A 22,254-nucleotide genomic window follows, 5' to 3' on the forward strand; every position below is an offset into this window, starting at 1 on the left:
CTCAAAAGTCATCAGGGGCTCTGAAACGCCCGCTATCTCAGGTGGCACAAGTAGATGTCGACACGGATACTGACACCAGTGTCGACGACGATGAGTCAAATTTAATGCCCGTTAAGGCCATTCACTGCATGATTGAGGCAATGAAAGAGGTGTTAAATATTTCTGATTTACATCCAGGTACCACAAAAAAGGGTATTATGTTTGGGGAGAAAAAACTACCTGTAGTTCTTCCCCCATCAGATGAATTAAATGAAGTGTGTGAAGAAGCGTGGGCTTCCCCTGATAAGAAATTGGTAATTCCTAAGAAGCTACTAATGGCGTTCCCTTTCCCGCCAGAGGATAGGTTACGTTGGGAAACCCCACCGAAGGTGGATAAAGCGCTCACACGTTTGTCTAAAAAGGTGGCACTACCGTCCCAGGATACGGCCGCCCTTAAGGAACCTGTTGATAGAAAGCAGGAGGCGATCCTGAAGTCTGTATATACACACTCAGGCATTATACTCAGACCAGCTATTGCGTCAGCATGGATGTGCAGTGCTGCCGCTGCGTGGTCAGATAAACTGTCAGAAGATATTGACACGTTAGACAGAGACACGATCCTGCTAACAATTGACCATATCAAAGACTCAGTCTTATACATGAGAGATGCACAGAGGGAAATCTGCCGGCTGGCATCTAAAGTAAGTGCATTATCCATCTCTGCTAGGAGATGCTTATGGACTCGCCAGTGGACTGGAGATGCAGATTCCAAAAGGCACATGGAAGTTTTGCCTTATAAGGGGGAGGAATTATTTGGGGATGGTCTCTCCGACCTAGTTTCCACAGCAACGTCTGGGAAGTCAGCATTTTTACCCCATGTCCCCTCACAGCCTAAGAAGGCGCCATTTTATCAGGTTCAGTCCTTTCGGTCCCAGAAAAATAAGCGGGGAAAAGGAGGGTCTTTTGAGGCAGAGGCAGAGGGAAAAGGCTGCAGCAAACAGCAGGTTCCCAGGAACAAAAGTCCTCCCCCGCTTCCTCTTCCAAGTCCGCCGCATGACGGTGGGGCTTCACAGGCGGAGCCAGGTACGGTGGGGGCCCGCCTCAGGAATTTCAGCGATCAGTGGGCTCGCTCACAGGTGGATCCCTGGATCCTTCAAATAGTATCTCAGGGATACAGGCTGGAATTCGAGGCGACTCCACCCCGCCGTTTCCTAAAATCCGCCTTGCAGATTGCTCCCTCAGACAGGGAGGCGGTGCTAGCAGCGATTCACAAGCTGTATTCCCAGCAGGTGATAATCAAGGTACCCCTACTTCAACAAGGCCGGGGTTACTATTCCACACTATTTGTGGTGCCGAAACCGGACGGTTCGGTGAGACCCATTTTAAATTTGAAATCCTTGAACACATACATAAAAAAATTCAAGTTCAAGATGGAATCGCTCAGGGCGGTTATTGCAAGCCTGGACGAGGGGGATTACATGGTATCCCTGGACATCAAGGATGCTTACCTGCATGTCCCCATTTACAATTCTCACCAGGAGTACCTCAGATTTGTGGTACAGGATTGCCATTACCAATTCCAGACGCTGCCGTTTGGCCTCTACACGGCACCGAGGGTATTTACCAAGGTTATGGCGGAAATGATGATACTCCTTCGAAAAAAGGGAGTTTTAATTATCCCATACTTGGACGATCTCCTAATAAAGGCACGATCCAAGGAACAGTTGTTAGTGGGAGTAGCACCATCTCAGGAAGTGCTGAGCCAGCACGGTTGGATTCTGAATATCCCAAAGTCACAGCTGGTCCCCACGACACGTCTAATGTTCCTGGGAATGATTCTGGACACGGCCCAGAAAAAAGTGTTTCTCCCGGAGGAGAAAGCCAGGGAGTTGTCTTCTCTAGTCAGAGATCTCCTAAAACCAAAACAGGTATCGGTGCACCACTGCACGCGGGTCCTGGGAAAGATGGTTAGCTTCTTACGAAGCAATTCCATTCGGCAGGTTCCATGCCAGAATTTTTCAGTGGGACCTGTTGGACAAGTGGTCCGGATCGCATCTTCAGATGCATCGTTTAATAACCCTGTCTCCACGAACCAGGGTGTCTCTTCTGTGGTGGCTGCACAGTGCTCATCTTCTGGAGGGCCGCAGATTCGGCATACAGGACTGGGTCCTGGTGACCACGGATGCCAGCCTACGAGGCTGGGGGGCAGTCGCAAAGGGAAGAAATTTCCAAGGACTATGGTCAAGTCAGGAGACTGCCCTTCACATAAATATTCTGGAACTAAGGGCCATTTACAATGCCCTAAGTCAAGCAAAATCCCTGCTCCTACACCAGCCGGTGCTGATCCAGTCAGACAACATCACGGCAGTCGCCCATGTGAATCGACAGGGCGGCACAAGAAGCAGGACGGCGATGGCAGAAGCCACAAAAATTCTCCGATGGGCGGAGAATCATGTACTAGCACTGTCAGCAGTGTTCATCCCGGGAGTGGACAACTGGGAAGCAGACTTTCTCAGCAGGCACGACCTCCACCCGGGAGAGTGGGGACTTCATCCAGAAGTCTTCCAAATGATTGTAAATCAATGGGGTCGTCCACAGGTGGACATGATGACGTCCCGCCTAAACAAAAAACTAGAGAAGTATTGCGCCAGGTCAAGAGACCCTCAGGCGATAGCTGTGGACGCTCTAGTGACACCGTGGGTGTACCGGTCAGTTTATGTGTTCCCTCCTCTACCTCTCATACCAAAGGTATTGAGAATAATAAGAAAGCGAGGAGTAAACACAATTCTCGTGGTTCCGGATTGGCCGAGAAGAGCGTGGTACCCGGAACTTCAAGAGATGATCTCAGAGGACCCGTGGTCTCTGCCGCTCAGACAGGACCTGCTGCAGCAGGGCCCCTGTCTGTTCCAAGACTTACCGCGGCTGCGTTTGACGGCATGGCGGTTGAACGCCGGATCCTGAAGGAAAAGGGCATTCCGGAGGAAGTCATTCCTACGCTTATTAAAGCCAGGAAAGATGTTACGGCAAAGCATTATCACCGCATATGGCGGAAATATGTTGCATGGTGCGAGGTCAAATAGGCCCCAACAGAGGAATTTCAACTAGGTCGATTTCTGCATTTCCTGCAAGCAGGAGTGAATATGGGCCTAAAACTGGGCTCCATTAAGGTACAGATCTCGGCTCTGTCAATTTTCTTTCAAAAAGAACTAGCTTCAGTACCTGAAGTTCAGACATTTGTGAAAGGAGTGCTGCATATTCAGCCCCCATTTGTGCCTCCTGTGGCACCTTGGGATATCAACGTGATGTTGAGTTTCTTAAAATCACATTGGTTTGAGCCACTAAAAACCGTGGATCTGAAATATCTCACGTGGAAAGTGGTCATGTTATTGGCCTTGGCTTCAGCCAGGCGAGTGTCAGAGTTGGCGGCTTTATCATGTAAAAGCCCTTATCTGATTTTCCATATGGATAGGGCAGAATTGAGGACTCGTCCCCAGTTTCTCCCTAAGGTGGTGTCAGCGTTTCACCTGAACCAGCCTATTGTGGTGCCCTGCGGCTACTAGGGACTTGGAGGACTCCAAGTTGCTAGATGTTGTCAGGGCCCTGAAAATATATGTTTCCAGGACGGCTGGAGTCAGAAAATCTGACTCGCTGTTTATCCTGTATGCACCCAACAAGCTGGGTGCTCCTGCTTCTAAGCAGACTATTGCTCGTTGGATTTGTAGTACAATTCAGCTTGCACATACTGTGGCAGGCCTGCCACAGCCAAAATCTGTCAATGCCCATTCCACAAGGAAGGTGGGCTCATCTTGGGCGGCTGCCCGAGGGGTCTCGGCTTTACAACTTTGCCGAGCTGCTACTTGGTCAGGGGCAAACACGTTTGCAAAATTCTATCAATTTGATACCCTGGCTGAGGAGGACCTGGAGTTCTCTCATTCGGTGCTGCAGAGTCATCCGCACTCTCCCGCCCATTTGGGAGCTTTGGTATAATCCCCATGGTCCTTACGGAGTTCCCAGCATCCACTAGGACGTCAGAGAAAATAAGAATTTACTCACCGGTAATTCTATTTCTCGTAGTCCGTAGTGGATGCTGGGCGCCCATCCCAAGTGCAGTTTATCTGCAATACTTGTACATAGTTATTGTTAACTAAATCGGGTTATTGTTGAGCCATCTGTTGAGAGGCTCTATTGTTTCATACTGTTAACTGTGTTTCATATCACGAGTTGTACGGTGTGATTGGTGTGGCTGGTATGAGTCTTACCCGGGATTCAAAATCCTTCCTTATTGTGTACGCTCGTCCGGGCACAGTACCTAACTGAGGCTTGGAGGAGGGTCATAGTGGGAGGAGCCAGTGCACACCAGGTAGTCTAAGATCTTTCTAGAGTGCCCAGCCTCCTTCGGAGCCCGCTATTCCCCATGGTCCTTACGGAGTTCCCAGCATCCACTACGGACTACGAGAAATAGAATTACCGGTGAGTAAATTCTTATTTTCTGTGCAGGGTAAATACTGGCTGCTTTATTTTTACACTGCAAATTAGATTGCAGATTGAACACACCCCACCCAAATCTAACTCTCTCTGTACATGTTATATCTGCCTCCCCTGCAGTGCACATGGTTTTGGCCAACTGCTAAAAAAAATCCTGCTGCGATCAACTTGGAATTACCCCCCAAGTTCCATCAGACCATGCAACTTTTTCCTCTCCTATTCTTAGCTAAAGGGATGGAACATGTGCGTGGTCTTCTATTGCTTTGGCCCATCAACTTCAATGTTTGATATGTTGCGCGTTCTGAGATGCTGTTCTGCATACCACTGTTGTAGCGCAGAGTTATTTGAGTTCCTGTTGCCTTGAACCATTCTGGCAGCTCTCTTTTGACTTCTCTTGTTAACATGTTTTTGCCTACAGAACTCTGCCATGCATTGAATACTTTATGTTATGCTTACCTTTCTCTGGGGATTGTTGTGAAAGTCCCAGAAAGTCAGCAGTATCTGAAATACATAAAATACCCTACCTGGCACCAGCAATCATTCACTGTAAAAATCACCTAGATCACATTTCTTCCCCATTCGGGTGTATGGTCTGAACAACAACTTAATCTCTGCACCATGTCAGCTTACTTTTTATGCATTGATTTGCTGATTAGATATATGCATTAATGTTAATGAGTAGGTGTAGAGGTGTATCTAATAAAGAGGCCACTGAGTTCATTTTTGTAAATGAAGAAATTAAGCTAGCATGATTAAGCTGTAATTGAGAAGCATTTTAAAAAGTGTCAAGAACCAGAAAAATATTTATTTCTCTAACGTCCTAGTGGATGCTGGGGACTCCGTCAGGACCATGGGGAATAGCGGCTCCGCAGGAGACAGGGCACAAAAGCAAGCTTTTAGGATCACATGGTGTGTACTGGCTCCTCCCCCTATGACCCTCCTCCAAGCCTCAGTTAGGTTTTTGTGCCCGGCCGAGAAGGGTGCAATCTGGGTGGCTCTCTTAAAGAGTTGCTTAGAAAAAGTTTTTAGGTTCTTTATTTTCAGTGAGTCCTGCTGGCAACAGGCTCACTGCATCGAGGGACTTAGGGGAGAGATTTTCAACTCACCTGCGTGCAGGATGGATTGGATTCTTAGGCTACTGGACATAGCTCCAGAGGGAGTCGGAACACAGGGCTCGCCCTGGGGTTCGTCCCGGAGCCGCGCCGCCGACCCCCCTTGCAGATGCTGAAGATGAAGAGGTCCGGAACCAGGCGGCAGAAGACTCTCAGTCTTCATCAGGTAGCGCACAGCACTGCAGCTGTGCGCCATTGTTGTCAGCACACTTCACACAGCGGTCACGGAGGGTGCAGGGCGCTGGGGGGGGGGCGCCCTGGGCAGCAATGTATAATACCTGTATGGCGAAAAATACATCACATATAGCCCTTGAGGCTATATGGATGTATTTAACCCCTGCCAGATATCTAAAACTCCGGAGAAGAAGCCCGCCGAAAAGGGGGCGGGGCCTATTCTCCTCAGCACACAGCGCCATTTTCCCTCACAGAAAGGCTGGTGGGAAGGCTCCCATGATCTCCCCTGCACTGCACTACAGAAACAGGGTTAAAACAGAGAGGGGGGGCACTGATTTGGCGATATGTATATATATTAAAATGCTATAAAAGGAACACTTATATAAAGGTTGTCCCTGGATAATTATAGCGTTTTGGTGTGTGCTGGCAAACTCTCCCTCTGTCTCCCCAAAGGGCTAGTGGGTCCTGTCCTCTATCAGAGCATTCCCTATGTGTTTGCTGTATGTCGGTACGTGTGTGTCGACATGTATGAGGAAAATATTGGTGAGGAGGCGGAGCAAATTGCCTGTAATGGTGATGTCACTCTCTAGGGAGTCGACACCGGAATGGATGGCTTATTTATGGAAATTACGTGACAATGTCAACACGCTGCAAGCCGGTTGACGACATGAGAGGGCCGGCGAACAAATTAGTATCTGTCCAGGCGTCTCAAACACCGTCAGGGGCTGTAAAATGCCCATTTACCTCAGTCGGTCGACACAGACCCAGACACGGACACTGATTTCAGTGTCGACGGTGAAGAAACAAACGTATTTTCTTTTAGGGCCACACGTTAAGGGCAATGAAGGAGGTGTTACATATTTCTGATACTCCAAGTACCACAAAAAAGGGTATTATGTGTGAGGTGAAAAAACTACCTGTAGTTTTTCCTGAATCAGATAAATTAAATGAAGTGTGTGATGATGCGTGGGTTTCCCCCGATAGAAAATTATTGGCGGTATACCCTTTCCCGCCAGAAGTTAAGGCGCGGTGGGAAACACCCCTCAGGGTGGATAAGGCGCTCACACGCTTATCAGAACAAGTGGCGGTACCATCTACGGATAGGGCCGTACTTAAGGAGCCAGCTGATAGGAGGCTGAAAAATATCCTAAAAAGTATACACACACATGCTGGTGTTATACTGCGACCAGCGATCGCCTCAGCCTGGATGTGCAGAGCTGAGGTGGCTTGGTCGGATTCCCTGACTAAAAATATTGATACCTTTGACAGGGACAGTATTTTATTGACTATAGAGCATTTAAAGGATGCATTTCTATATATGCGAGATGCGCAGAGGGATATTTGCACTCTGGCATCAAGAGTAAATGCGATGTCCATATCTGCAAGAAGATGTTTATGGACACAACAGTGGTCAGGTGATGCAGATTCCAAACGGCACAAAGATGTATTGCCGTATAAAGGGGAGGAGTTATTTGGGGTCGGTCCATGGGACCTGGTGGCCAGGGCTACTGCTGGAAAATCCACCGTTTTTTACCCTAAGTCACATCTCTGCAGAAAAAGACACCGTCTTTTCAGCCTCAGTCCTTTCGTCCCTATAAGAGTCATATCTGCCCAGGGATAGAGGAAAGGGAAGAAGACTGCAGCAGGCAGCCCATTCCCAGGAACAGAAGCCCTCCACCGCTTCTACCAAGTTCTCAGCATGACGCTGGGACCGTACAGGACCCCTGGATCCTACAAGTAGTATCCAAGGGGTACAGATTGGAATGTCGAGAGGTTTCCCCCCTCGCAGGTTCCTGTAGTCTGCTGTACCAATGTCTCCCTCCGACAGGGAGGCAGTATTGAAAACAATTCACAAGCTGTATTCCCAGCAGGTGATAATAAAATTACCCCTCCGACAACAAGGAAAGGGGTATTACTCCACACTATATGGTGGTACTGAAGGCTAGGTGAGACCTATTCTAAATCTGAAAAATTTGAACACTTGCAAGGGTTCAAATCCAGATGGAGTCACTCAGAGCAGTGATAGCAAAGAACAAGGGGACTATATGGTGTCCCGGGACATCAGGGATGCTTACCTCCATGTCCCAAAATTTGCCTTGTCTCACCAAGGGTACCTCAGGTTCGTGGTACAGAACTGTCACTATCAGTTTCAAGACGATGCCGTTGGATTGTCCAAGGCACCCCGGGTCCTTACCAAGGTAATGACCGAAAGGAGGATTCGTCTTCAAAGAAAATGGACGACCTCCTGATAAGAACAAGGTCCAGAGAACAGTTGGAGGTTGGAGTAGCACTATCTCAAGTAGTTCTACGACAGCACGGGTGGATTCTAAATATTCCAAAACCGCAGTGTTCCGACGACACGTCTGCTGGTCCTAGGGATGATTCTGGACACAGTCCAGGAAAAGGTGTTTCTCCCAGAGGAGAAAGCCAGGGAGTTATCCGAGCTAATCTGGATCCTCCTAAAACCAGGAAAAGTGTCAGTGCATCATTGCACAAGAGTCCTGGTAAAAATGGTGGCTTATTACGAAGCGCTTCCATTCGGCAGATTTCACGCAAGAACTCTTCAGTGGGATCTGCTGGACAAATGGTCCGGATCGCATCTTCAGATGCATCAGCGGATAACCCTATATCCAAGGACAAGGGTGTCTCTCCTGTGGTGATTACAGAGTGCTCATCTTCTAGAGGGCCGCAGATTCGGCATTCAGGATTGGATGCTCGTGACCACGGAGGCCAGCCTGAGAGGCTGGGGAGCAGTCACACAAGGAGTGTGATCAAGTCTGGAGAATTCTCTCCACATAAATATACTGGAGCTAAGAGCAAATTTATAATGCTCTAAGCTTAGCAAGACCTCTGCTTCAAGGTCAGCCGGTATTGATCCAGTGGGATAACATCACGGCAGTCGCCCACGTAAACAGAAAGGGCGGCACAAGAAGCAGGAGGGCAGTGGCAAAACTGCAAGGATTTTTCGCTAGGCGGAAAATCATGTGATAGCACTATCAGCAGTGTTCATTCCGGGAGTGGACGACTGGGAAGCAGACTTCCTCAGCAGGCACGACCTCCACCCGGGAGAGTGGGAACTTCATCGGGAAGTTTTCCGCATGATTGTGAACCGTTGGGAAAGACCAAAGGTGGACATGATGGCGTCCCGCCCGAACAAAAAATGGGACAGGTATTGCGCCAGGTCACGAGACCTTCAGGCGATAGCTGTGGACGTCCTGGTAACACCGTGGGTGTAACAGTCGGTGTATGTGTTCCCTCCTCTGCTTCTCATAACCAAGGTATTGAGAATTATAAGACATAGAGGAGTAAGAACTATACTCGTGGCTCCGGATTGGCCAAGAGGGACTTGGTAACCGGAACTTCAAGAGATGCTCACAGAGGACTAATGGCCTCGGGAGCTAAGAAGGGATTTGCTTTCAGCAAGTACCATGTCTGTTCCAAGAGGAACCGTGGCATCGGCCTTTAAGAAAGGACCTGCTCCAGCAGGGACCTTGTCTGTTCCAAGACTTACCGCGACTGCGTTTGACGGCATGGCGGTTTGAACGCCGGATCCTAAGGGAAAAGGCATTCCGGAAGAGGTCATACCTACCCTGGTCAAAGCCAGGAAGGAGGTGACCGCACAACGTTATCACCACATGTGGTAAAAATATGTTGCGTGGGTGAGGCCAGGAAGGCCCCACGAAAAAATTTCAACTAGGTCGATTTCTGCACTTCCTGCAAACAGGAGTGTCTATGAGCCTCAAATTGGGGTCCATTAAGGTTCAAGTTTCGGCCCTATAGATTTTCTTCCAGAAAGAATTGGCTTCAGTTCCTGAAGTCCAGACGTTGTCAAGGGAGTATTGCATATACAGCCCTTGTGTGCCTCCAGTGGCACCGTGGGATCTCAACGTAGTGTTGGGATTCCTCAAATCATATTGGTTTGAACCACTCAAATCTGTGGATTTGAAATATCTCACATGGAAAGTGACCATGCTGTTGGCCCTGGCCTCGGCCAGGCGATTGTCAAAATTGGCGGCTTTGTCTTACAAAAGCCCATATTTGATTTTCCATTCGGACAGGGCAGAACTGCGGACTCGTCCCCAGTTTCTTCCTAAGGTGGTGTCAGCGTTTCACCTGAAACAACCTATTGTGGTGCCTGCGGCTACTAGGGACTTGGAGGACTCCAAGTTGCTAGACGTTGTCAGGGCCCTGAAAATATATATATATATATATATATATATAATTCCAGGACGGCTGGAGTCAGAAAGTCTGACTTGCTGTTTATATTGTAGGCACCCAAAAAGCTGGGTGCTCCTGCTTCTAAGCAGACTATTGCTCGTTGGATTTGTAGTACAATTCAGCTTGCACATTCTGTGGCAGGCCTGCCACAGCCAAAATCTGTAAATGCCCATTCCACAAGGAAGGTGGGCTCATCTTGGGCGGCTGCCCGAGGGGTCTCGGCTTTACAACTTTGCCGAGCAGCTACTTGGTCAGGGGCAAACACGTTTGCAAAATTCTATCAATTTGATACCCTGGCTGAGGAGGACCTGGAGTTCTCTCATTCGGTGCTGCAGAGTCATCCGCACTCTCCCGCCCGTTTGGGAGCTTTGGTATAATCCCCATGGTCCTGACGGAGTCCCCAGCATCCACTAGGACGTTAGAGAAAATAAGATTTTACTTACCGATAAATCTATTTCTCATAGTCCGTAGTGGATGCTGGGCGCCCATCCCAAGTGCGGATTGTCTGCATTACTTGTACATAGTTATTGTTACAAAAAATCGGGTTATTATTGTTGTGAGCCATCTTTTTTAGAGGCTACTTCATTGTTATCATACTGTTAACTGGGTTCAAATCACAAGTTGTACGGTGTGATTGGTGTGGCTGGTATGAGTCTTACCCGGGATTCAAGATCCTTCCTTATTGTGTACGCTCGTCCGGGCACAGTACCTAACTGAGGCTTGGAGGAGGGTCATAGGGGGAGGAGCCAGTACACACCATGTGATCCTAAAAGCTTGCTTTTGTGCCCTGTCTCCTGCGGAGCCGCTATTCCCCATGGTCCTGACTGAGTCCCCAGCATCCACTACGGACTATGAGAAATAGATTTATCGGTAAGTAAAATCTTATTTTTACCTATATACTTATTTCCTATATACTGTACCTCATTGAGACAGATTATCATGACAGCCACAAATCCCTGAAAACTGACATAATGAAAGTCGTTTGAGTTCATTATTTATAATAACCAATTTTCCACCAAAGTCCCGAGTCTGACTCGGGATTTGGAGCATGGGGCCTATTCAGACCTGATCGCTGTTGTGCAAAATCGCACAGTGGGCAATTATCAAATGACTGCGTATGCGTATGCACCGTAATGCGCACACGCAAGGCCAAACAGCAGCAGAATGGTGCCAACATTTTGATTGCTAGGTGTACGCAAGGTGATTGACAGGAAGCGGACATTTGTGGGTGGTAACTGCCCGTTTTCTGGGAGTGTCAGGAAAAACGCAGGTGTCCCCAAACATTTGCTGGAGTTTGGCGTCAGCTCCGGCCTCGATTAGTCTGTTTCTTTCGCACTGTAAGTCCTGGGCTCCACTGTCTGGTGAGGTTTTTGCGTGGCGTACGCTTGCATTCGCACTCTTGCATTGGGCGGGTTTTCACTTTCTATGGGCGGAGGCTAGCTGATCGCAAACCTCTGCAAAAAACGCAGTGGAGCGATCAGGTCTGAATTAGGCCCTTGGTTCCAAGCTGGGTCAGACCAGGGACTTTAGCTGTTTTCCACTGCGGTGCCAACTTGGGACAGCGCCGTTTACACTGCATAGGAGAGCGGACAGCAGCGATGACAGCGTGCACAGTGTCCCACAACCTCCCGACTGCCCGCGGGACACTGTGGTTCAGGAGGTATGGGCTATCAGCATGCAGTAAACGGGTCCTTTTTACACTGACCCTTAACTTGGGCCGTAGCCATGTCCAATCCTTTTTTTTATTGGCCCCTTTACCACTGAGAAATAAACAGGGGTTATGAGCGTTCATGTGCAAAAACCCAGGTTTTTCAAGGCAGCGGAAAAGGGGTATAAATTAACTATTCATCACTTTCCCTTTGTTTAAAAATTGATCTTGCATGTGGTTTTAAAGTAGATATGAATTGTTTTTGTATTTCATTCCAGTTTAGTCATACATAACCAGGGAGAGCTAGTCAGTGCAGCCATATTAAACAGTAAATAATTGACCATGGCTTCTAGCAAGTTTATATATAAAAAACATTTCAGCAATATAGAAAACTTTTCAGAACCTAAAAGATTCCAGTCATATATTTTTTTTCTTTCTGAACTTGGATTAATGTTATGCAGGCATCCTCAAATAAAGCTTCTTGCTGTAACTAAAAAGCCAAATAAGGATCACAGGGGTCAGATTTATGTGCGCAGCCCCATAGGGCATCGAGGGGACAAATTTCAGTGCCGTTGCTGCCATTGCAACGGCAACTCACCCGCTTCGCGGGTAATAGGATAGCCCCTTAAAGTGTGCTAAGAAATAATTTAGTATTGAATTTCTCTACCCAGGAGAAGGAACTGTCTTTTAAACTAGCAAGTAGATTCTGTATCTGCCTTGCTCCAATAAAAAAGCACTCATGAGGGGCTGGCCAATAACAAGGATGAGACAGGTAGAAAGGGAAATTTCTGTAACAAATCATTCAATGTAATTTATTTCATACTATAATAAGATTGTTTATTCATGTTGACCTTTAAAAGTGATAGGGGGTATTATGTTGAACTGTTTCTTTTCTTGACCAAAGCCATCATTATTATTTATTAATTATTCATATGTTCTTGTCTGTATTTTCTCTGTCACACAATCCTATGTTCCCTTGTAATACACACATCATACTAAATCTCTACCGTTGCTGTCACATTCTGGTTTGTTTCCTCACACGCTTGTTCACACGTACTTTCTCGGCCTTAAGTGCTATATTTGTCTTTTTTTTTTTTTTTTTTTACATTTTTCGATGCAATCTCTTTAGAAGCATCACTAATGTTCTGTTTCCCGTGCTGTCACGCCTTGTGTCTCTTTCTTTTCTTTTTAGTCTCCCGTCAGTATCGCAGGTTAGCTCTGAGCTTAGACACCAGTCTGGGAACCTGATAGCTGATGTGAGAGGCTGTAAATATTTCATGGATGTAATGTGACATGCTCTTGCTGACTCCGGCCAGCTGTAAACTCTCAGAATCTTCAGACCATAAGATTTCAGGTCTGACAGGCTCCAGTGCTCATGGAGAATAAAGGGTTAGGACTCGGGTGGGATGTTTGAATAGATGACAGCAGGTCTGCCTTTTTTAGAAGCAGCAGATAATAAGTATTAATTTGAAAGGTTGGATAAAGGGTATTACGCATTGTATATACCATAGCACAAATGGAGGGCAACATTGGACTTTGTTGGCTACTATATGCTTGTTCTGCCTATATATGTGCTAGTATACCATATATTGACAGGAAGAGTGTGTGTGCTGCTTATGTTGTGCATACTTGTCATTTGGAACCAGTGTGCATATGAGGCGCCGATGCTTCAAATGTCACAAAGGTCCTATTCTTGTAGTAATGCAGTATGTGCAATGGTCAGGTTTACAGACTATTTGAGATGTTTATGTAGATCACATGTGTATGTTTGTGATGCAGGTGTTGCTTACAGGTCAAACAATTCATAGAGTTATTGAAGAGTTGGGGACCTGTTATATTTGTATGTCCTTTTTTTAAACTATTATTAATATATGATTGTTTGTGTGTCTGTTGTGTCTGCTGAGAATAATTAAACGGATAGTGCCACTGCCTGTCTTACATACCCTCTTTATCCACAGAAAATCCAGCAGCTCTCTGAGGGATCCATGTTTGGACACGGACTGAAGCATCTTTTCCACAGTCGTCGACGTTCGCGAGAACGAGATCATCAGACAACTTCAGAGCTCCCGGTTCCGTGGTCAGCCTCTGGTCCTCAAACTCCACAAACAACCACAGCTGCCCCCTTGTCCTCCTCAGACCACGACTCTGCAGATGAAAAAGAGAGATCTCCAGAAATGCACCGAGTGTCTTACGCCGTCTCATTGCATGATCTACCAGCACGTCCAACTGCCTTCAACCGTGTATTGCAACAGATACGCTCCCGTCCCTCTGTCAAAAGAGGCTCTGGCCAGCATGGGGGCGGCCGCCGAAGCAAAAGCGGCCCCGGGGACACTGCTCATCATCACCATCATCAACAACTCCGTGGAGGAAGTCCTCACCTTCCCCGTCGCCCTCCCCCAATGGATGGTGGACTGGCTGCAGTGTTACACCATCATCAAGGCCGACCACGATCTTCGTCCACCACTGATGCTGCACTGTTAGCTGGAGGTGATACTGCAGGAGCTGGAAGCTTTGCACATGAGGACCAGGATAAAGCAATAGATAAGGTATGAAAGATATTACACAATGCAGAAGATGTGCTAAATGCCGTGTAAAATATTAGAGTAGCAAAAGTATTGCAGAGAGCCTAAACAGAGGTGTATATCTGGATGAGACATCTATGATACAAGTTAAAGAAATGAATATGAGGAGGAAACTAGGTGAAAACATTTAGGAACAATAGAAGCAAGACGAGATCAGTAATGTTATGTATGTGCGAAGTTGGAGATTAAAAAGAGGGTGAGCTTGATTCGGCAGCTTCAGTCTCTGCTTTAGCTACATAGGGGATGAGATTACATATGGAGGAGAAGGAGAGTTTTTTTTTCACTACTACCAGACTAATTGACAATGAATTATTTAGTTGTTTGTGCGATTCAAGCTTCAACTGCAATGGTAGACGTTCACAATTGTACTGGTGATCTATCTTTTCTCTGGTAGGAAACCGTATACAACTTTGTAAATACTTTCGTTATATCAATGATGACATTGAAGCAGTGTTCTCATACATTTATTTGACCAGAAAGATCTGCTCAAAAACATGCAGCAACTGGGTGTCATGGTGTACTTTGGGTGGTATTTAATTAGTATTACTGCTCCCGAGCAATCCAATTAGTGAGGATGGCCCTGCACGTGAATCCCTGAAGCCACATAAAAACTGCAAAATCGGGTTCGGGTGTGGAAAAATAACATTGATTCTACAGTTTCTGCAGAATCAGTGGGTTTCCGCGTCTTAGAATCACGATTTTTAGGCGCGGGAAATTGGCTATTATTATTATTATTATTATTATTATTATGGTGCCACAAGGCTTCCACAGCGCCTAGGTACAAAAAAAGAATTTGGATCTCCTATCTACTGCGCTCTCCTAATAAACAAATATACAAAGAAAGGAAATAAACCTCTACTTATCTTAGGAGGTTTGGTATTTTTTACCCTTCCTTTCACAGGTTCAACCTTCTTCTCGTTTGATTGTATTACGAGTATTATTCCAATGGTCCAACAAACACCCATGCAAGAGAAAATAAAACACAATCTAGTGTAATACCATCATGCAAAATCCCTTCATTGGGTGCAATATAGATCCATAATTTTGGATCAATAATCAATGTGATCCACAAGAATATGTAAAATACAATTTTTTAATAAAAAGTTCCAATCATAAAATATGCTTCAGTCACATGAATACGTGACACATGTTCATTACATCCAATAATTTGTGAGGGTGGCTTCCTACCAGATTTGGGAATTTTGAAGCGCTTATAAAAAAGCTGTGCAGATTTTTCAGCAATCCCAGGAAAAATCAGCTTCAGTGGTCAGCACCTCATCCTCTCCTCGTCTGGTATGTCCGTCACAAATCCTCACCATCATCCAACGCGTTTCGATCAGATCCGCTGATCTTTGTCAAGGCATATTCTGGTGGCCTCTTCTTCCAGCTCTTTATACCCTTATGAATTAACAATCCTAATTGCTGGGAGGAGCCACTCTCACTTACAATCAACATCATTTTTACATATATACAATAGTCAGATCTTATTAAAACATCAAAAAGCTAGTTCACAGGATGATACAATGTCCATATATTTCCTAACAGATGTTATTTATCGGCTAGAATTTAATAAAAAAATGTAAAATATCGATGACCGGAAGTGTCCTGTGTATATAGAATTAACTTCCGTCTAGACTCCTCTCAAAGGTTCCATATGCCGGAAAACGGAAGTCACATCCGGTCCGCTCGATGTCGTTTCCTGTCACGTGACCATTCTGTCACGTGATGACGGCCGTCCGCGTTTATATACAGTGTTATTTCCTGAATGCCTGTCCGGTCACATGATCCACTGTGGCCGGAAGTTCCTTAGCGGCCATTTTTGAAAATCCAAAAGGATTTAGACAGCGCATCGCCTCATTATTAGAATAATATACATAGGAAGGGCGGAAGTGTGTATATCGCCATATTGTCTCCTGGAAAAAGAGATTTTCCTTTATTTTCATAATAAAACATTACAGAGAGTTCCTATAATCATACTTCATATTTATCCGGTTAATATGGACAAATTGGCTAGAATCGTGAGCTAAAAAAATACATTAAAACATACATCAACACAACTCATGATCAGTCCTAATCAAGAAACCACTTGACCTCAAAGTCCTTATTCAGGCCACCCGGGGTTAAAGTTTTTAATATATATATATATATATATACTGCATTTCAGTTTTTGCTAGGGATGCAGCTATATTATTGCATCTCCAGCTTCCTTTTATTTCTTTTAATGCTCCAAATACCTTTAACTGTTTAGTATCCTGACTGTGAGTTTTTTTAAAATGGGATGAGAGTGCATGTGTCTCAACACCATTCCTTATGTTCCGTAGGTGTTCTGTGAATCTTGTTTTTAAGTTTCTACTGGTCCTGCCAATATAGAATAAGTTACAGCTACATCCCAAATAGTAGATCACATTTCTTGAGGTACAAGTTATGAACTCATTAATTTTATTAATCTGTCCATTTATTTCAATTTCGGTGCATTTTGCTGCACCTTGGACCTCTTTGCACATACTACATGCCCCACACCTAAAAAAACCTTTTGAGAGGGTACGAATGTTTGCTTTCGGAGGTGACATAGCGCTCCTCACCAATTTATCTTTAATATTTTTGGCTTTCCGATAAATGAATTTCGGTCTATTTGGCAATAATTTTTCTAATAAGGGGTCACCTTTTAAAATCATCCAGTGATCCCTAAATATTCTTTCTATTTGTTTATGTTGGGTGTTGTAACCCGTGATAAATGCCAAAGAGTGATCTCTATTTCCATCCAATGTAGATGTTTTTTTCGATGGGAGTAGTAAATCCTTCCTATCTATACTTTCACATTTGGTGAGGAGCGCTATGTCACCTCCGAAAGCAAACATTCGTACCCTCTCAAAAGGGTTTTTTAGGTGTGGGGCATGTAGCATGTGCAAAGAGGTCCAAGGTGCAGCAAAATGCACCGAAATTGAAATAAATGGACAGATTAATAAAATTAATGAGTTCATAACTTGTACCTCAAGAAATGTGATCTACTATTTGGGATGTAGCTGTAACTTATTCTATATTGGCAGGACCAGTAGAAACTTAAAAACAAGATTCACAGAACACCTACGGAACATAAGGAATGGTGTTGAGACACATGCACTCTCATCCCATTTTAAAAAAACACATAGTCAGGATACTAAACAGTTAAAGGTATTTGGAGCATTAAAAGAAATAAAAGGAAGCTGGAGATGCAATAATATAGCTGCATTCCTAGCAAAAACTGAAATGCAGTATATATATTCATTAAAAACTTTAACCCCGGGTGGCCTGAATAAGGACTTTGAGGTCAAGTGGTTTCTTGATTAGGACTGATCATGAGTTAATTAGATTGTGTTGATGTATGTTTTAATGTATTTTTTTAGCTCACGATTCTAGCCAATTTGTCCATATTAACCGGATAAATATGAAGTATGATTGATTATAGGAACTCTCTGTAATGTTTTATTATGAAAATAAAGGAAAATCTCTTTTTCCAGGAGACAATATGGCGATATACACACTTCCGCCCTTCCTATGTATATTATTCTAATGATGAGGCGATGCGCTGTCTAAATCCTTTTGGATTTTCAAAAATGGCCGCTAAGGAACTTCCGGCCACAGTGGATCATGTGACCGGACAGGCATTCAGGAAATAACACTGTATATAAACGCGGACGGCCGTCATCACGTGACAGAATGGTCACGTGACAGGAAACGACATCGAGCGGACCGGATGTGACTTCCGTTTTCCGGCATATGGAACCTTTGAGAGGAGTCTAGACGGAAGTTAATTCTATATACACAGGACACTTCCGGTCATCGATATTTTACATTTTTTAATTAAATTCTAGCCGATAAATAACATCTGTTAGGAAATATAGGGACATTGTATCATCCTGTGAACTAGCTTTTTGATGTTTTAATAAGATCTGACTATTGTATATATGTAAAAATGATGTTGATTGTAAGTGAGAGTGGCTCCTCCCAGCAATTAGGATTGTTAATTCATAAGGGTATAAAGAGCTGGAAGAAGAGGCCACCAGAATATGCCTTGACAAAGATCAGCGGATCTGATCGAAACGCGTTGGATGATGGTGAGGATTTGTGACGGACATACCAGACGAGGAGAGGATGAGGTGCTGACCACTGAGGCTGATTTTCCCTGGGATTGCTGAAAAATCTGCACAGCTTTTTTATAAGTGCTTCAAAATTCCCAAATCTGGTAGGAAGCCACCCTCACAAATTATTGGATGTAATGAACATGTGTCACGTATTCATGTGACTGAAGCATATTTTATGATTGGAACTTTTTATTAAAAAAATGTATTTTACATATTCTTGTGGATCACATTGATTATTGATCCAAAATTATGGATCTATATTGCACCCAATGAAGGGATTTTGCATGATGGTATTACACTAGATTGTGTTTTATTTTCTCTTGCATGGGTGTTTGTTGGACCATTAGAATAATACTCGTAATACAATCAAACGAGAAGAAGGTTGAACCTGTGAAAGAAAGGGTAAAAAATACCAACCTCCTAAGATAAGTAGAGGTTTATTTCCTTTCTTTGTATATTTGTTTATTAGGAGAGCGCAGTAGATAGGAGATCCAAATTCTTTTTTTGTACCTAGACAACTCGATTGGGGTGAGGGTAACACCCCTGTTTTGGATTTCCATTCTCCTGCTGCTTAGTAAGCGCATTTTCATACAGGTGTATCTCCAACTCTTTGTATTTCCACAGCGCCTAACAAAAGTACATAAAAAAATGAGCAAAACAAGAAAACAATAACTTACAGTGCAAGACAATGTAGGACAAATAAATGGTATATTAACAATTGAATAGCCTTTCTCCACGCCAAATGGACTTTTGCCGACAGTCGTGGGGTAAACTCTGTGGCTAATTGAATTCCCCCCATTGAGGTGACAGTAAAGGTCTCATCACTTCAGTGTCGTTGCAGCAAGGAAGATATCCCCTGTATTTTACTGTGTTTATTTATTCAATATTTCTTGTGTGAGTTTATACTATTAGTGACCTGTTTTAACAGAAAAAGATACCAGATCAGAAACTGCTAACTGACCTCCCTTTGTGTCAGATAAACTAGGTGAAAGTCAAGAAGCAGTCGCTTTCTCAGTCATTGGGGAGGGGAGGGGGAATTCAAATGTTTGAAAAGTTAGTTGGGAGTCTGTTTTTTCTTATCTAATAGACAGGAAAAAACAGACAACCAACCAACTTTTCAAACATTTGAATTCCCCCCCAGTATTTCACATTTTAAACAAAGAAACATAGAATGTGATGGTAGGTGATTTAGACCACTTGGCCCATGTAGTCTGCCCCTTATTTAATCTTATTGTTACCTCAAACCCTATTTGATCCCTTTGTAAGGCTATCCTTGTGTCTATCCCATGCATGTTTAAATTGCTCTACTGTATTTGCCTCTATCCCCTCTGATAGGCCATTCCACTGAATCCACCACCCTTTCTGTGAAGTCATTTTTCCTCAAAGTTACCCGCCTCCCTCCAGTTTCAGTGCATGTCCTGTTGTTATAGAACTTCTCTTCCTTTGAAGAATGTCTCTCTCCTGGTGTGTGGATTAGCAGATCAACAGTGTTTAGGTCGACATTGAAGGGTCTACATGCATCAGGTCGACAGGTTCAAAAGGTCAACATGAAAATGGTCGACACATGTTTTGGGGTTATTTTGTACCAAATCTTGGATTCTCAATGTTATCAGATCACCATCAGTATAAACTTCGACCCTCACGGGCTCGCTTCACTTTCCACGATTCGCGCTTGGTGGCTTGCTTCGTACACCACTAGTTACTATTCCCAATAGATGTTGACGTGGATAGTAAATCAAGTAGCTGCTGAATAAGCGTGTAAACTATGTTGAAAAAACATGTGTAAACTATTTAAAACATGATGACCATTTTCACGATGACTTTTTGAACCTGTTGACCTTAAGCATGTTGACCCAATGCATGATGACCATATGGTGTCAAATCTTGATATATTTCAAATTTCTATTATGTCCCCCCTTTTCCTTCTCTGCTCCAAACTATACTTATTGTGATTTACTTAGTCTTTCTGGGTATGTTTGTGATATAGGCCATGCACCATTTTAGTTGCCCTTCTTTGTACAGTCTCTAATGTAATAATATCCTTCTGGAGACATGGCCTCCAGAGCCAAACACAGTATTGTAGATGAGGCCGTACTTGAGGCCGTACTAATGACACATACGGTGTAATTATTACTTCTTTCTACTCCTGATTCCTCTCCCTATGCAACGAAGCATCTGACTAGCCTTCCTCATTGCTTTGTTACATTGGTTACCTGTGCTTAAGTTTATTTATTATTTATTTATGACCAGTTATTTATATAGCGCAGACATATTCCGCAGCGCTTTACAGAGAATATTTGTCCATTCACACCAGTCCCTGCCCCAGTGGAGCTTACAATCTATATTCCCTACCACATGTACACACACAGACACATTCACGCTAGGGTTAAGTTTGTTGGGAGCCAATTAACCTACCAGTATATTTTTGGAGTGTGGGAGGAAACCAGAGTTCCCGGAGGAAACCCACGCAAGTACGGGAAGAATATAGAAACACCACACAGTTAGGGCCATGGTGGGAATCGAACCCATGACCTCAGTGCTGTGAGGCAGTAATGCTAACCATAAGTCATCTGAAATAGTGACTCCTAGATCCCTTTCCTCCTCAGTACTTTCCATTATAGTGTCATTAATACAGTATTTAGCCTTTGGGTTTTTGAGACCCGAGTGCATGATTTTGTATTTTTTGGTCATTAAGCTGTAGTTGCCACATTCTTGCCCATGCCTGTAATCTACCTAGATCATCAATCATTTGTTTTACACTTCCTGGTGTGTCTACCCTGTTGGATGCCTTTTTGTGTCATCTGTAAAAAGACATACTTTACCTTCAGCAACATTTGCAATATCACCAATAAAGATATTAAAAAGCACTGGTCCAAGTACAGATCCCCGGGGTACTCCACTAGTAACATTTCCCTCCTGTGAATGAACTCTATTTTTTTTTAACTTGTGTAATTTTTTATTGATTTTTCTTACGTCCTAGTGGATACTGGGGAACTGTACTTTAGTAAAATGCGGTATAGATCGGGTCCACTGGAGCCTGGCACTTTAAAACCTTTAGTGTGTGTATGTGTGTGTTGGCTCCTCCCCTCTATGCCCCTCCTACCAGACTCCGTTTAGAAAAATGTGCCCAAGGAGCCGGGTGCATTTCTCTGGAGCTCCAGAGAGTTTACTTTATTTTTTAACTTCAATACATTTTTATTGAGAAAAAACAACAGTTTTTATGGGGTACAAAAAGGAAAAAGAGGGGACGAATAGTACATCATACATCTTAATATAGAAGTTAAAATAAAAAAAGGGGGAGGGGAGGTGGGGTAGGGAGCATCCAGTGGATCCAAAGTGCATGTACTCATTGAAACTGGGAATAAGTCAAAAAAGATATCGAAGGGGAAAGGGGACAGATTACACCTGGTAGGTATACTTGTTATATTAGAAATCATGAATCCTTTGATGCGTCGAGCACCGAAATGTACCAAATAATGACACAAAAGGAAACTTAAATTTCAGCACAGTAAGCAGAGAGTGTCAAAGAGAAAAAGAGAGGAGGCGGGGATGTATAGATAACCTAGTGATTGCCTGGGTTAAGAAGGAAATATTGGAATTCTACAGTGTTTGGTGAAGGATTCCCAGTAGGTGGGCATTTCAACTCATTGTTCACTAACCAGTTTTTCAATTAAACTACAATGTGGGTGGTCGGTTGAGGATGGGACTTGAAAGTAACGGGATCAATCCCCAACAGTAACATACTGATGCCACAGGGTCCAACTCCTCCTGAGGGAGGTGGAGCTGTTATGGTGGGGGATATAGTCAGTCTCCATGAGGAACTGGTGATGCGTTTTATAAATAACTTTTAGCAGAACGGGGGGTGTAGGTTGTTTCCAGAGTTGGGCCAAGGTAGTGCGAGCAGCAATCAAAATGTGACCTAAGACATATCTGCT

The 22,254-nt window shown here is 44.3% G+C and overlaps 1 protein-coding gene across 3 annotated transcripts in view; it reads left to right on the top strand.

The window, feature by feature from the left end:
- The window catches only part of TMCC2 (transmembrane and coiled-coil domain family 2), a 607,696-nt gene that overhangs the window by 306,828 nt on the left and 278,614 nt on the right, over positions 1–22,254 (top strand). For all 3 annotated transcript variants that reach the window (XM_063955105.1, XM_063955103.1, XM_063955104.1), the window contains exon 2: positions 13,575–14,162. In XM_063955105.1, coding sequence (XP_063811175.1) covers positions 13,575–14,162 — 588 coding nt within the window. The remainder of the gene's footprint in view (positions 1–13,574; positions 14,163–22,254) is intronic.

The sequence above is a fragment of the Pseudophryne corroboree genome, chromosome 2 (assembly GCF_028390025.1).
Source record: "Pseudophryne corroboree isolate aPseCor3 chromosome 2, aPseCor3.hap2, whole genome shotgun sequence".
Taxonomy (NCBI): Eukaryota; Metazoa; Chordata; class Amphibia; order Anura; family Myobatrachidae; genus Pseudophryne; species Pseudophryne corroboree.